Source organism: Vipera berus, assembly GCF_964194415.1.
Source record: "Vipera berus genome assembly, chromosome: W".
NCBI classification, from domain to species: Eukaryota; Metazoa; Chordata; class Lepidosauria; order Squamata; family Viperidae; genus Vipera; species Vipera berus.
Window position 1 is genome coordinate 73,210,242 of NC_138210.1, and position 16,294 is coordinate 73,226,535.

Below are 16,294 nucleotides of genomic sequence, written 5' to 3' on the forward strand. Positions count from 1 at the left end.
AATGCTTCTGCCTGCTCTCAGAAGGGTACACATACAATACCCACGTATAAAAACCTCGTCTTATAAACATCTATTCTCCCTTCTCGTCGCTTGCAACCACCTATGTTTACAACTAAGCTTAAGTTTGAGTTCCTTCTCACCTGGCAGAGCACGTGGTGACTTACCTGAGGGTCTTGTGAATGTGTCATCACGTGGCAGAGGTGGGAAAGAGCTGACGGTTGCTTGAGTACCTCTTTCAGCTGCGCTGTCGCCTGGTAGGATGAAAGAACAGGCAGCAAAGCGTTAAACCAGCTCCAAATGTCCCTTTTTGAAGGATTTGCCCCCAAAGCTTCTCTTTTGACAAAACCTAAAGGGAGGAATGTTTCAAACCGTGTAGAGACTAGAGACAATAAATCAATATAGATCAGGAGTCTTCAAACTTGGGTCTTTGATGACTTGTGGACTTCAACTCCCAGAATTCCTCAGCCAGAGTGAGGGAACTATGACCCTTTTATGACTTGTGCACTTCAACTCCCAGAATTCCTCAGCCAGCGTGCCTGGCTGAGGAATTCTGGGAGTTGAAGTCCACAAGTCATAAAAGGGCCAAGTTTGAAGACCTCTGGTCTACGCACATGAATGCATATATACATAAATAATATGACACTTGGTCATGAAATACAGCCATCCTTTACTGAAACTAGTGTAAAACTTTAGCAGAAGCCCTCAAATGTACACAATTTATGTTGTTAAGCAAGTTTGTCCCATTTTATGACTTTTCTTGCCTCAGTTGCAATCACTACAATTGCTTTTTTATTATTAAAAATGTTTCATTGATTTTTTACAATAACAATCCTTAGTGCCTGCTGTATACAGTGTGTTGTCTTGGTTCATATTTTTTTTTTTAAAAAAACACACACAAGCAATAGTAGTTAACAGTCAATAATAATTAATTTTTATACTTCCATAATTAGTATATTGATTAATAGTATACTTCTTTGACCTTCTCTTCTCCCAATAGAGTTCTCCTTCTTCAACCTTAAACAAATATAATTTTTAATATTTTTGATGCATACATGATGAAATATAAACATTTTCTTCCATGCTCGTCCAACAATAATAGCGTCCGTATGTGACATTTTTTTTCTTACCAACATGTGTCATTTTTAGAAAAATCATCTTATTAGTTCACCATATATTCTATTGTCATAGATCTTTGTTTGAGGTTACTTTCTCCCTAATATTCAAACAATTCTTATCAGTCATCATTTTCTCAGTATTTAGCATCTAAATATCCAAATTTTCTATTTCAATACATCATCCCAACATTTTCGTATTTCACATGTTATAAAAATACTGTACTGCTTGCCTATCTTATGACATCTACCTATAACATCTTTTCTAATCGGTGTATATTTCACTTCTATTTGTAAAAGCTGATTTATTAAATCACTATATATCACTGCAATTGTCGGGTCAGTAACCCGGTTAAGTGAACCAGGCTTCCCCCCATAGACTTGGTTTGTCAGAAGGTCACAAAAGGGAATCACGTGAGCCCAGGACACTGCGACCGTCATAAATATGAGGCAGCGGCCAAGCGGCTGAATTATGATCACATGACTCTGAGGATGCTGCAGTGGTCGTAAGTGTGAAAAAACCCCCAATCATAAGTCACTTTTTTCACTGCCGTTGTGACCTTGGGCAGTCACTAAACGACCTGTTGTAAGCCTGTCATGTCTTTAGTTGTTTGCTTTTTATTTTCCTTCCTTATGCTGATTAATTAAAGAAAAGGCAAGGGAGAGGAAATTGTGCTAGACCAGCACAAACTAAAGTTGGCAACTTTGTGGATTCTGGGAGTTGAAGTCCACACGTCTTAAAAGTTGTCAAGATTGAAAAGCACCGTGCTAGGCCAGGGGTCTTCAAACTTGGCCCTTTGATGAATTGTGGACTTCAACTCCCAGAATTCCTCAGTCGGCCATTTTGATGAAACTGCGGGCTTGAATCCAGACCAGGGGTCTTCAAATGTGGCCCTTTGATGACTTGTGGACTTCAACTCCCAGAATTCCTCAGCCAGCATGGCCTGACGCGGCAGGCTGAGGCAGTCCCTCAGTGTGGAAGGGCCTGCCACTCTCGAATTGGCCTTTTTAGCCACACCAGATGCTGCTTTAGGGCCTCTTTCCTGAGCACAATACCATAGTCTCTCGAGACTGAAGGGTGCCAATGACTTCAATTCCCAGAATTCCTCAGCCAGCGTGCCTGGCTGAGGAATTCTGGGAGTTGAAGTCCACAAGTCATAAAGGGGGTCATAGTTCCCTCACGCTGGCTGAGGAATTCTGGGAGTTGAAGTCCACAAGTCATCAAAGAGAAAGAAACCCTCCCAATTGTTCAAACCTGGCTACCCTCCACCCCCACTGCCCCCAGTTCCCCATGCTGGCTGGGGAATTCTGGGAGTTGAAGTCCACCCGCCTTAAAGTGTCCAAATGTGAAAAACAAAGAGGAAGAAACCCAACCAACCCATTCACACCCCTAACTTCCACATACCCCCTCCGAGGGAAAAAAAATGGAATTACAAGCAGTCCTCAACTTATGACTACTCTCAAGCCAAGCATTTCTCTTCCAAAGCGAGACATTTGTCAAGCGAGTTTTGCCCTGTTTTACGACTTTCCTTGGCACGACTGTTAGGCGAATAGCAGCAGTTAAGTAAGTCACACGGTTTGTTTAGGGAATCTGGCTCTCCCCACCCCCACTCGTAGGAAGGTCGCAAAAGAGGATCGCATGAACCCCAGCGAGGCTGCACCGGTTATAAATTACAAATCAGTTCCAAGCATCCAAACTTTGATCAGACGACCATGGGGGACGATGCAATGGTCGTGTGAAAAATGGTGAATAGAATAGAATAGAATAGAATGGAACAGAATAGAAATAAGGAATAGAAGAATAGAATAGAATAGAATAGAATAGAATAGAATAGAATAGAATAGAATAGAATAGAATAGAATAGAATAGAATAGAATAGAATAGAATAGAATAGAATAGAATAGAATTAAAGAATAGAATAAGAATAGAATAGAATATAGAATAGAATATGGAATGGAATGGAATGGAATGGAATGAGATGGGATAGGATAGAATAAGAATAGAAGAATAGAATAGAATAGAATAGAATAGAATAGAATAGAATAGAATAGAATAGAATAGAATAGAATAGAATAGAATATAGAATAGAATGGAATGGAATAGAATAGAATAGAATAGAATTAAGGAATAGAATAGAATAGGATGGGATGGGATGGAATAGAATAGAATAGAAATAAGGAATAGAATAAGAATATAATAGAATATAGAATAGAATATAGAATGGAATGGAATGGAATAGAATGGAGAATACTAGAATAGAAATAATAAAATACAGAATAGAGTAGAATAACAGAGCTGAAAGGGACCTTGGAGGTCATCTAGGCCAACCATTTCAGACAAGTGGCTCTCCAGTCTCTTCTCAAAAACGTCCAAATTTTGACCAGGTGACCATGGCGGGTGATGCAATGGTCGTAAGTGTGAATAACGGTCGTAAGTCACTTTTTTCCCCACTTGGGTCCCTAAGCGAACTGTTGTAAGTCGCCTCCCACGGCCAACGCGCCCCCCCCCACACCCACACCCCGAAAGCTCCCAATGCCCCCCTCCGTCCCCACCTGCCTGACGCTCTACCTGTTGGATGACGGCATTGTCAGGCTGCAGCAGGAGCGCCAGGATCTGCTCCAGCTCCGCTTGGGCTGCCATGGGGCTGCGGGAGAAGGCAGGCGGGGGAAGGCCGGGCCGGGGGGCATGGAAAGGGGAGAGAAAAGGGGCGAGGAAGGCGGAGGACTTCCCGGGCGGAGCGTGGCCAGCGGCGGCTGCCAAGCCTCCAAACTCCCAGCACGTGTGGAGCAGACAAGACGCGGCTTCCGGGGGTGGGCTAAAAGGGAGAACCGGAAGCGCGCAGCTCCAGCGCCGTTCAGGTGCGGAGGACGTACTGCAACCGCCCAATTTGCCCCCCCCCCCGTCCCTCAGGAAGGGAGGTCAGTCAGGGAAAGGGCTCTGCACATGCTCAGAGGCATCTTCCCCGTGAGAGAGGGCCTTTCTCTTTCTTTCTTTCTTTCTTTCTTTCTTTCTTTCTTTCTTTCTTTCTTTCTTTCTTTCTTTCTTTCTTTCTCTTTCTTTCTTTCTTTCTCTATCCTTTTCCTTCCTTCCTCTTCCTTCCTTCCTTTTCTTCCTTTCTTTTTCTTTCTTTCTTTCTTTCTTTTCTTTCTTTCTCTATCCTTTTCCTTCCTTCCTCTTCCTTCCTTCCTTTTCTTTCTTTCTTTTTCTTTTTCTTTCTTTCTTTCTTTTCTTTCTTTTTCTTTCTTTCTCTATCCTTTTCCTTCCTTCCTCTTCCTTCCTTCCTTTTCTTTCTTTTTCTTTTTCTTTCTTTCTTTCTTTTCTTTCTTTTTCTTTCTTTCTCTATCCTTTTCCTTCCTTCCTCTTCCTTCCTTCCTTTTTTTTCTTTTTCTTCCTTCCTTCCTTCCTTCCTTCCTTCCTTCCTTCCTTCTTTCTTTCTTTCTTTCTTTCTTTCTTCTTTCTTTCTTTCTTTCCTTTTCCTTCCTTTCATCCGTCCTTCCTCTTCCTTCCCTTCCTTCGTTTTTCTCTTTTCTTTCCTTCCTTCTTCCTTTTTCTCTTTCTTTCTTTCTTTCCTTCCTTCCTCCCTCCCTCTTATCTGTGCTTGGAGGTTGAGCGCCTACCCAACCCACCCGGCCAGCTGAGAGCAGCTGGGAAGGGAGGCCAGTTAGAGAAAGCACTCTGCGCATGTTCAGAGGCATCTGCTTCTCTTGTTAGATAGGGGCATAAAATCTGTTTCTTTCCTCGTCTATGGGGTTGGAGGCTGAGCCCAATAAAAAACCCACTGGAACCACCCAACCCATCAAGCCAAGACTCCCTGGCAAGGGACGCCAGGCAGGGGAAACGCTCTGCTCATGCTCAGAGGCATCTGCTTCTCCCTTAGAGAAGATAGGGCTCTCCAGCTCTTTGGCTGGGTGGAGGGATGAGCCCAATTTTATTTCATCCAAAGATCCAAAGCGTGCAATTTTTTGGCAATCTGGGTATTGCCCGGCTGCAAATTCGCAAAATTTTGTTTTTTTTTGCCCGTGTTGGGAGACGACGCTCAGATAGTTCTTCCTTTTCCTCCCGCGAGCCTTTTCTTTGGATGACGGAGGGACCCAGGTAGACTGCGGCTGGGCACGGAAGCTCTACCGAGCTTTAAATCAGCTTTAAATCAGCTTTAAATCTATGAGTTGCGGTTTCTCGCAACTGTTTGCAGAAGACTTCGGGTTCGTAAAGGGGCTTTGGGTGTCTGTGAAGGGGAGACAAAGGGGTAACCAATTTTTTAACGATTATTATTTTTAATGATAATTATTAATTATTAATTAACGAATTATTAAACCCTTCTTAGACGCTGATCCTACAAATACCTGCCTCAACTTAACAGCCGTTCCTTTTTTAGGGACTATCAAAATTATAACGGTGGTTATAACTTTTGACGGTTTTTTTCACACACCGCATCCCTGGGATCAAAATTCGGCGGCTCGGCAACTGACATGCAGTTAACAACGGTCGCAGCGTCCCAGGTTCACGTGACTCCCCTTTTGCAACCTTCCGGCAAAACCAAGCAGCCAATGGGGAAGCCGGATTCATTCAGCCGGACCTGTGGAACCGCTTGCCGGTTGAGCTCCGGATGGCCCCCGACCTTCGCTCCTTCCGGCGCGATTTAAAAACTTATTTATTTGAACAATCTGGCCTGGTCTGATGGGTTTGGGGTTGGATTTAGTTTTAACACACTTTTATTATTGTATTATATTGGGCATAATTATTTAATTCCTTTTAACTCTTTAACTTTTGTATTTACATTTTGATATTTATTGCCCTGTACACCGCCCTGAGTCCTTCGGGAGAAGGGCGGTATAAAAATTTAATTAATTATTATTATTATTATTATTATTATTATTATTATTATTATTATTATTATTATTATTATTATTGAACAACCATCTGAACTAGCTTAACAACGGCAGCGACTCTGTTCACAAGGGCGGCAAGGAAGGTTGCAAAATGGGGCAAAACTCAACTTTTAACAACCGTCTCGCTTAGCAACAGAAATTTGGGGCTCAGTTGTGGTCGTGCAGGATTACCCGTATAACCGCTATCGCGATTTTTAAGACGGGTGGACTTCAACTCCCAGCAACCCCCTGTTCGAAAGGCAGGAGACGGAACAGAGCAGCGTAGAGAAAAAGGCAGAATCTGGGCTGTTTTTGTGAGTTTTTTTTCCATTTCCTTTTTATTAATAAAATTTAACTTCAAGATCTGTAAAAAGAAACGCAAAACCGAGATGTCAAATTAAAAAATAACCCAACTTCAACCCTTTGCTAATATACATAATTCCTTATATATACTTCTTTTTCCCCCCTTAATATAATATATATATTTTTTCGCCCAGGTAGGGAGAGACGGGATTTTTTTTTCTCTCTCACCTGTCCTGGGAGAGAGTGCCAGACACCTTGTGAGGAAAAGGTGTGGAAGAAAAACATCTTAGTGAAAGAGTGAAAAGAGTCGTTTGACGGAGGACAAACGATATCATTTAACCAGGTGACGACATTCGACAGCAGAAACCCATTAAGTGTTTTTCAAACTCGGGAACTGTAAAGATGGGTGGACTTCAACTCCCAGAACTCCCCTGGCTGGGGAATTCTGGGAGTTGAAGTCCCAGACATCTTACAGCTCCCGAGTTTGAAAAAAACATTGCACCAAATCCTTTGTACAGATCCCTGAAGACAATTATCCGATTACTTCTACCAATCTCGTCGGTGGCCCTTAAAAAGTTGCACGAAATTAAAACCAGAGCTTGGATGCAGCCCCCACCCCCACCCCAAATTTCACGGAATCTCCCAATTCCCTCCGACAGGGAGAAAGCAGAGTTTTTATTTCTCTTCGCCAAAATGGTACCTGGTTGAAGGGAATCCCCGTTGCTCTCCAAGCACAATTCCCATCAGCCCTAAGAGTGCGAAATTCAGAATATTCTGGACCATAGCAGCCTGGGAAAGCTAACCCCAAAGGGTTAGGGCTGTCCCAACCAAGTCAAATTCTCCTGAATTCTGATCTTCAAACGTGTCTCTGGGCTATCAGGACCTAGTTTGATCTGGGTGAGGATCAGCCTGTTGATCCTTCTCCTTCTATGCTAGGTCAGGTTTGAAAGTGCCCGGTTATGGCTAGCTGGGATCTCTTCCTGAAGCTGAACAATAACGCTGGGGAAAAAAAGGGGGAAACGAGATGAAAACGTGTTCGCGTTTTCTGAATCCTCTGGGGAGAGAGGGAATGCATTAGAGGAAAGGGAGGTGTGTTGAACAGAACATAGGTTTTACCTCTTGAACTGATATATACAGACCACAGGGAAAAATACCTAGAAATGTATATGGAAACCAAATTTGGCTTCTATCTATTGATCAGATAAGCAGCAGGGAAAAACGTGATAAAAGTAGCTAGGAATATGTGTGTTGAGCTAAATGTAGCTTTTATCCGTTTAACTGATCAGATAGTCAGCAAGGGAAAAAATGATAAAATATATTAAGAATATGTGTGTTGAACTAAATGTAGCTTTTATCCGTTTAACTGATCAGATAGTCAGCAAGGGAAAAAAATGATAAAATATATTAAGAATATGTGTGTTGAACTAAATGTAGCTTTTATCCGTTTAACTGATCAGATAGTCAGCAAGGGAAAAAAATGATAAAATATATTAAGAATATGTGTGTTGAACTAAATGTAGCTTTTATCCGTTTAACTGATCAGATAGTCAGCAAGGGAAAAAAATGATAAAATATATTAAGAATATGTGTGTTGAACTAAATGTAGCTTTTATCCATTTAACTGATCAGATAGTCAGCAAGGGAAAAATGATAAAATATATTAAGAATATGTGTGTTGAACTAAATGTAGCTTTTATCCGTTTAACTGATCAGATAGTCAGCAGGGGGAAAATGATAAAATATCTAGGAATGTTGAGCCAGTTGTAGCTTCTATCCATTGAACTGATGATAAAGTCAACAGGGAAAAAATAGTAAAATATCTAGAAATGTGTATTGAATGAAATGTAGCTCCTATCTGATAATCAACAGGTGTGTGTGTGGGGGGGGGGAAATGATAAAATATCTGAGAATATGTGTGTTAATGTAGCTTCTATCCATTGAACTGATACAGTCAACAGGCGAAAAATAATGAAATATCAAGAAGTCTGGAGCTTCTAGCTGATAATCAACAGGGGAAAAATAATAATAATTAAACATCTAGGTATATGTGTGTGTTGAACTGAAGCCGGGTGGTGGGTGGGGGAGAAATGAAAAATCTCGAATTGTTCCCATTCCTACCAGCGGGCAATTCATTTCAATGCAGGAAGGCAGTTTTTAACTTTAAAAAGGCAGGAGAGAGGATCCTGTAGCAGAGGATATTTGATTGGCTAGAGGACGCGTCGGAGGGTCGCTGATTGGCTACCTGTCCTGACCAGCAGGAGAGAACTTGAGGCTGCTCCGGTGGTCCCGTTTTGTGGCAGCTGAGCGAGGACCACGACGGTAGGCCGGGACTCCCACCCAAAGCCCAGCCGAGAAAGGAACGAATCATAAATAGCCGGTGTTTTCCGAGCTCGGTTGGAGAAGCCGGCCGGAAAGAGACTCCCAAAGCAAGGCCGGACGTGGTCCGTGGACTGACCACGTCCGGCCGAGCCACAAAGGAGCCCACGGAAGGGTGCCTAGTCCATCTTCAGGTTGACGTAGATGTAACGGATGAACTTCAGAGAGGCGAAGAAGGAGATGGTGCCCAGCATGAGGAAGAAGACGTAGCCGGTCAGCAGCGAGTAGCCGAAAAACTCCACCGTCTGCACCGTGCCGGACATGTTGGAGCGACGGGTGTAGTAGAAGACGGAGTAGAGGAAGATGAAGAGGCCAGTGGAGCCGGCGCTCAAGATGGAGCGCCACCACCAGCGGTAGTCCTCGCCCGAGAGCTGGAAGTAGGTGAGGGCGATGGAGATGCAGGCCCCGACGCTCAGCAGGATGGCGAAGACGAAGAAGAGGATGCCGTACAGGGTGTACTGCTCCCGGCCCCAGACGGTGGCGAAGATGTAGTACAGCTCCACGGAAATGGCGCTGCGGAGGAAAGAGGGGAGTTGCTGAGAGTCGGGCACGGATCCTGGGGGGGGGGCTCAGCCTGGAAGGCGTCTTCCTTCTGAGTGTCCAAAAGGGGGTCGTCTCAACCGTGGCAACTTGGAAGGTGGGTGGACTTCAACTCCCAGAATTCCCCAGCCAGGCTTCACGACTCCCCATGGCATCCCAACTTCGGAATCCCACTGTGATGGCCGGCCTTCCTTCCTTCCTTCCTTCCTTCCTTCCTTCCTTCCTTCCTTCCTTCCTTAATCCCTCCCTTCCTCTCTCCTTCTCCTTCTCCTTCTCATTCCCATCTCCTTCCTTCCTTTCTTCCTCTCTCCTCATTCCCATCTCCTTACTTCCTCCCTCCCTCCCTTCCTCCCCCCTCCCTTCCTCTCTCCTTCTCCTTCCTTCCTTCCTTCCTCCCTCCCCTTCCTTTTCTTCTCCCTCCCCTTCCTTCCTCACTCCCTCCTTTCCTTCCTTCCACCTTTCCTTTCCTTCTCCCTCCCTTTTTCCTTTCCTCCCTCCCTCCCTCCCTCTCCTTCTCCTTCCCCTTCGTTTTTCCTTCTTTCCTTCTACCTCCCCTTCCTTTCTTTCCTTCCTCTCTCTTCCTTTCTCCCTCCCTTTCCTTCTACCTCCCCTTCCCTCCCTTTCATTTTCTTCCTTACTCCTTTCCTTCTCTTCTCCCTCCCCTTCCTTCCTTCTTTCCTTACTCTTTCCTTTCCTTTCTTTTCCTCTTCTTCTCCCTCCCCTTTCTCCCTCCCTCCCTTCCTCGCTCCCTTCCTTCCACCTTTCCTTCCCTCCCTCCTTCCTTCCTCTCTCTTCCTTTCTCCCTCCCTCCTTTCCTTCTCCCTCCCTCCCCTTCCTTCCTCCCCCCCTCCCTCCTTCCCCTTCTTTCTATATCCTTCCTTCCTTTAACTGTAACTCTGGATGGGGAATTCTGGGAGTTGGGAAACACGGCTCTAGAGTGAGGAGGGCACACTAAGGAGAAGTAGCAACGGGCAGGGGGGATTGACACCCCCCCTTTTTCCATCACCAGGAAACAGTGAGGGGGGAGGGGGAAGTCAAGGCACTGGAGCACAACGATACAGGTGGTCCTCAACTTGTAACCCTTCCTTCAGCGCCCGTCGGAAATTACAACAGCAGGGGAAGGAGGGACTTGCACCCAGCCCTTGCACGGATGACCGTCGCAGCCGCACCCACCCGGTCAAAATTTAGGCGCTTGGCGGCTAGTGATGCCTTTTACGACGGCTGCCGTGTCCGAGGGTCACGCGGTGGCCATCTGCGGCCTTCCGACCAGCGCAGTCAACGGGGGAAGCTGGGCTGAAAGGGATTCGCTTAAAAAAAAACCTCCCGCGGCCCGAAAGAGTCGTCAAATCAGGCGGGACTCGCCCGAAGGACCGCCTGGCTCGGCGACGGAAATTCCGCTCCCGCTTCTGGCCGTTAAGTCGAGGACCCCCTGCGTCTCACCTGAAGGGGAGAAAGCCCCCGATGGTCATGTGCACCAGCGTGGACTTGTACCAGGGCTGCGCGGGGATTTCCCGGGCGATGTTCTTGGTCCGACAGGGGGCGTCGAAGGGCGCAGCCCGGTTCTTGCCGAAGATGCCGCCGATGACTGTCAGCGGGAAGCCCACCAGCAGCCAGACGGTCAGCAGGAGGAAGATGGTGGAGACCGGCAGGGCCTGGGTGGAGCCGTTAGCCCAGTGGACGGAGTTCACCACGCTCCAGGTCAGGAAGAAGGGAGCTGCTCAGAGGATGAAGAGGAGAGAGAAAAACAGGGCTGTTATCTCTCTTTCAGTCTGTCTGTCTGTCTGTCCTATCTATCTATCTATCTATCTATCTATCTATCTATCTATCTATCTATCTATCTATCTATCTATCTATCCATCCATCCACCCATCCATCCATCCATCCATCCTAGAGCAGTGTTTCTCAACTTGGACGACTTGAAGATGGGTGGACTACAACACCCAGAATTCTCCTGCCAGCCTGCCTTAAGATGGGTGGACTTCACCTCCCAGAATCCCTCAGTCGGCATGCTTTAAGAAGGGTGGACTTCACCTCCCAGAATCCCTCAGTCAGCATGCTTTAAGAAGCGTGGACTTCAACACCCAGAATTCCCCAGCCAGCCTGCTTTAAGATGTGTGGACTTCACCTCCCAGAACCCCTCAGTCAGCATGCTTTAACAAAGGTGGACTTCAACACCCAGAATTCCCCAGCTAGCATGCTTTAAGATTTGTTTACTTCAACACCCAGATTTCTCCAGCCAGCCTGCTTTAAAATGGGTGGACTTCAACTCCCAGAATTCCTTGCCAAGGCTTGGAATCACTGCTCGCGAGTTTCCACCGTAGAAGAGAACCCTCAAAATTTGCCACTAGCACAGGGATGGGGAATGACGGACCCTTTATGACTTGTGGACTTCAACTCCCAGAATTCCTTAGCCAGCACGGCTGGCTCAGGAATTCTGGGAGTTGAAGTCCACAAGTCATAAAGGAGCTGTCATTCTCCAAACTGCTGCACTGTGAAGAAGTCCTCCCAATAAAATGTACCATAAAGAAGGGCTAGAGCATCCCTATCTTTTTGCTAAGGGAAAAGGACCACCCCAAAGGAAGTGATGGATGACTGCCTCCAAACACCGGAGGAGATGGAACCTCACCGGAGAAAAGGCTGGTGGTCAGCAGTATATTCCAGACCCACCGCTCGCCACCGATCTGGCGATAAAAGCTGCTGGACACATAGCCAGAGATGCAGCAGGTCAGAGCATAGAGGAGGATGGCGGCCGAGTTGATGGCCCCGTGTCGGTGGACGTTGAACATGCCCAGCAGGGCCATCACGATGATGCCGGTGGCCAAGGCCAGGAACTGGCTGCCCACCCCCAACACGGCACAGAGGAGGCTGCGATACGCCGGGAACCTGAAGACGTCCGTGTGGATGATCTTCCACCCGTTGTCCCCTTGGTCAAAGTCATCTCCTGAGGAGGACGAAGAGGCCTCCTCGTCCAGGTTGTAGCGCGCCAGGTCGTTCTTGAGGACCCGCATGAGGATGACCACCACAAAGCCCACCAGCAGGAACACCAGCACCATGGAGTTGATGATGGAGAGCCAGTGGATCTCCAGGGTGTGAGGGAAGAAGCCGTCGTCCCCGCTGTGGCTTCCTCGGCGTTCCCCTGGACGTTCTGCGCTGGTCTCCGACCAATGGACGCTGTAGGTGTAGGTGACGGGCAGCACGCCCTGGATGTCGTCCAAGCTGGTGGGTTTGACGTTGCGAACGCTGACGTTGGCATAGACGATACGATCGCCGTTCCACTCCAGGTAGAAGTCCAAGTGGGTCCAGAGGCCAATCTTGTGGGTATGCGGCAGGAAGCCGCTTTCCTCCATGTAGCCCACAAAGCCACGGAGGGGCAAGTCGTCCACCACAAATTCAAAGTAGTAGAGTTCCTCGATGGCCTGGCGGAGGCGCTCTACCTGAGGAAGGAAGGAAGGAAGGAAGGAAGGAAGGAAGGAAGGAAGGAAGGAAGGAAGGAAGGAAGGAAGGAAGAGAAGTCAACCCGGAGCTGAAAGAAAATATGAGTTCTACCAGACCTCAGAGGTTGAAGCCACCAACTCTCTTAATTCTACGAAGATTCGCAATCTTCTAGGTCAGGGGTCTTCAAACGTGGCCCTTTGAGGACTTGTGGACTTCAACTCCCAGAATACCTCAGCCAGCATGTTTTAAGACAGGGGTCTTCAAACCTGGCCCTTTTATGACTTGTGGACTTCAACTGGCTGAGGAATTCTGGGAGTTGAAGTCCACAAGTCATAAAAGGGCCAGGTTTGAAGACCCCTGTTCTAGGCTTGGTCGTCCCAAAGGTGCTTTTTCAGGAGGCAACTGGTCTTTGTTGTTCGTTTGTTCTGTTCTTTCCCGGCCTACGTACGTCCTTGTTACTACACAAAGACAACCCCCTCTTTTAACAGTAGACTGGAAAACAAACCCTTTTTATATGAGTTACAGACCTGATAATTGTCTCAGAAAAAGAAAAGCAACAGAAACCTTTTCCAACGAAGACCTTGTCCAAAACCCAAACGGAGCACAAATAACTCACTGGCAAAATAAACAGACCACGATCTCTTGACACTGAAGTTCTTTGCAAACGGTTGCCTCCAGCAACCAGCCCTGCCCACACATTCCCTTTTTTGTTATACAGCCCCCAAGGCGTGGCTTCTCACTGCTTTCTCCTCCTCCCCTGGAGTCGCCCCGTTGCCTCCCTCTGTCCTACTCGTGTGACCTGTCTACGTTTACGAGCATCTCTGAGGTCTCTCAGCTGTGCATCCTCCGAGTCTGACTCAGCTTCCCAGCGCAGCTGGCTCTCAGCTTGATCACAAGTGGACCAGCCTCTTCATTAGTTTGCCAGTCCTGCAGTTCATCAGAGCCTTCCTCCTCCTCCTCCTCCTCCTCCTCCTCCTCCTCCTCCTCCTCCTCCTCCTCCTCCTCCTCCGATTCCCCAGACCAGGGATAGGCAACCTTGGCTCTTTTATGACTTGTGGACTTCAACACCCAGAATTCCTGAACCAGCCATGTTGACTCAGGAATTCTGGGAGTTGAAGTCCACAAGTCATAAAAGAGACAAGGTTGCCTACCCCTGCCCCAGACTCAAACTACCGGGATCGCAGGCTGACACGGAATCACAACAGGTTCGATGTTTCACTTCTCATCCCAGAAGCTTCTTCAGTTCTGACTGAATGGAACGGATGGAAGATTTATACTCCTTGCCGACAGCCGGTCATTTGCCTTCTTTTTAGAGAGTCGTTGAGCCCACTTGGAGGTTTATCTGTGTCCTCAGGGTGATCTGAATGATACAAATGGGGGTGGAGACCGCTCGGCTGCAGGATGAGGACACAGGGCAGCAAACGTCCGGCAGCCAAGGAGGCTTCACACCCATTTGCACCACTCAGGTGGACCCTGAGGACACAGATAAACCTCCAAGCGGCCTCAACGACTCTCTACAAGAGGGCAAATGACCAGCTGTCTGCAAGGAGTATAAATCCTTCCATTCCCCACCATTCAGTCAGAGCTGATTGATTGTTCTGACTGTTAGGAAGTTTCTTCTTAGTTCCAGGTTGCTTCTCTCCTTGATGAGTTTCCATCCGTTGCTGCTTGTCCTGCCTTCTGGTGCTTTGGAGAATAGGTGGACCCCCCTTTTGTGTGACAGCCCCCCCAAATACTGCAATACTGCTATGGTGTCCCCCCTAAGTCCTTCTTTTCTCTAGATTGGCCGTACCCGATTCCTGCAAGCGTTCTTCCGATGTTTTAGTCTCCAGGCCTTTTAATCAATTTAGTTGCTCTTCTCTGCACTTTCCTTTCAAAGTCTCAACCTCTTTTTTTTTTTTTGGGTCACGTGACCAAAACTGGATGCAGGATTCCAGATGTGGCCTTACTAAGATCGCCTTCAGACCAACCGTCAAATAAAAAAATACCCGAATCAAGAAACTGCCACAGAGCCATCGGTAAACAGCCCCACCAAAGGGTGCCTAAGACCGGCCCCCTCCCCTGCAGGGAGGCAGGACACCGGAATATAAACAGACAGCAAACAGCACTCCTTACTAGCACTGATGATGTGACCTAGCTGGGTCATGAAACGTCTGCAAGGAAACAAACCAGCTCAGAGAGCACCAAGGACCCCACAGTAGTAGTAGTAGCAGTAGTAGTACTTCTTCTTCTTCTTCTTCTTCTTCTTCTTCTTCTTCTTCTTCTTCTTCTTCTTCTTCTTCTTCTTCTTCTTCTCCTTCTTCTTCTTCCTCTTCTTCCTTTTCTCCTCCTCCTTTCCCTTCTACCACTGTTGATGTTCCCTAAGTTGGGTCATGAAACCTCTGCAAGAAAACCACCCAGCTCAGAGAGCACCAAGGACCCCACCGTCCTCCTCCTCCTCTTCCTCTGCAAACCCTACTGCCTTTGTAGCACTGATGACATTCCCTAGTTGGGTCATGAAACGTCTGCAAGGAAACTGCCAAGCTCAGAGAGCACCAAGGACCCCACAGTCGTCGTCGTCCTCCTCCTCCTGTCTCCACAATCCCCCTTCCCTTCTAGCATTGATGATGTTCCCTAGTTGGGTCCTGAAATGTCTGCAAGAGAGCAAGCAAGCTCAGACAGCACCAAGGATCCATTAGTTCTCCTCCTCCTCCTCCTCCTCCTCCTCCTCCTCCTCCTCCTCCTCCTCCTCCTCCCTTCTAGCACTGATGATGTTCCCTAGTTGGGCCCTGAAACGTCTGCAAGAAAACCAGCCACGCTCAGGCTGCACCAGGGACCCCTTCATACCGCAATCCACGTTTTTTTTTGGGGGGGGGCGCGGATTTACCTCATCCGGGGAGAGCTTCTTCTTGCAAAGGATCTTCGTCTCGACATTCTGCCGGAAGTGGATCTCGTACATGGACTCGGCCATGCGGTCCCCATCCAGCACTTCCCCCAAGGTCAGGCTTTTGTGGCGGATGGGAGTTGGGGAGCAGACGGGGAGCTGGTAGTAATGGTAGGTCTCCTGGGGGTTGTGGTAAGGCCCCACTTTGTTCACGTAGAGCATCACCTTGGATCCCTGCTGATAGTGAGTCTCGGACGAGGCCACGGCTAGAAATGGAAGGAAGGAGGCCAGGAGGGCGAGGAGGGCGAGGAAAGGAGAAGGAGCCATGCTGGGGAGGATTTGGGATCAAGGGCGGGGGGCGGGGGGGCAAGAGCTGGGGTGGAGGGGGGGGAAAGAGAGTCATTTTCTCCAGTAAGCAACTTGGGAATGGCGTCTCTCAAGCTCGGCCACTTTGAGAGGGGTGGATTTCAACTCCCAGAAGGATCAGGGGAGACATGATAACAGCGTCCCGGTATTTGAGGGGCTTGGGCAAAGATGAGGGGGTCGAACTAGTTGCAAAGGGCAAAAGAAGGAACAACGAATGGACACTAATCAAGAAGAGAAGCAAACCGAGAACTGAGGAGAAATTCCCTAACGGCGAGAGCAATCGACCAAGGGAATAGCTTGCCCTTCGGAAATGGGTGTGTGTGTGTGCTCCACCGCGGGAGGTTTTTAAGAAGAGACTGGACAGCCAGTTGTCTGAAATGGTATAGGGTCTCCTGCCTGAGCGGGGGGGGGGGGGGGTTGGACTAGAAGA

General features: G+C 47.6%; 2 protein-coding genes across 4 annotated transcripts in view; both read right to left on the bottom strand.

Moving 5' to 3' along the window:
• The window catches only part of LOC308676169 (importin-4-like), a 37,879-nt gene extending 34,009 nt beyond the window's left edge, over nucleotides 1-3,870 (bottom strand). For both annotated transcript variants that reach the window (XM_081341923.1, XM_081341922.1), the window contains exons 1-2: nucleotides 3,682-3,870; nucleotides 165-251 (exon numbers count right to left, since the gene is read on the bottom strand). In XM_081341923.1, coding sequence (XP_081198049.1) covers nucleotides 165-251; nucleotides 3,682-3,753 — 159 coding nt within the window. In that variant the 5' untranslated portion in view covers nucleotides 3,754-3,870. The remainder of the gene's footprint in view (nucleotides 1-164; nucleotides 252-3,681) is intronic.
• A 736-nt stretch (nucleotides 3,871-4,606) lies between these two features.
• Nucleotides 4,607-16,294, bottom strand: part of LOC308676173 (transmembrane 9 superfamily member 1-like) — an 11,886-nt gene continuing 198 nt past the window's right edge. Inside the window, exons 1-5 of one of the 2 annotated variants that reach the window (XR_014028277.1) lie at nucleotides 15,502-16,294; nucleotides 11,827-12,634; nucleotides 10,641-10,914; nucleotides 8,527-9,173; nucleotides 4,607-5,338 (exon numbers count right to left, since the gene is read on the bottom strand). The exon at nucleotides 15,502-16,294 is cut by the window's right edge and continues 198 nt beyond it. Coding sequence is in view for 1 of the 2 variants with exons in the window: in XM_081341929.1 (XP_081198055.1) it covers nucleotides 8,780-9,173; nucleotides 10,641-10,914; nucleotides 11,827-12,634; nucleotides 15,502-15,825 (1,800 nt within the window). In the remaining variant the exon portion in view is untranslated. Of the gene's footprint in view, nucleotides 5,339-6,039; nucleotides 9,174-10,640; nucleotides 10,915-11,826; nucleotides 12,635-15,501 lie in introns of those variants that run through there. The other variant, XM_081341929.1, reaches the window with a different exon arrangement.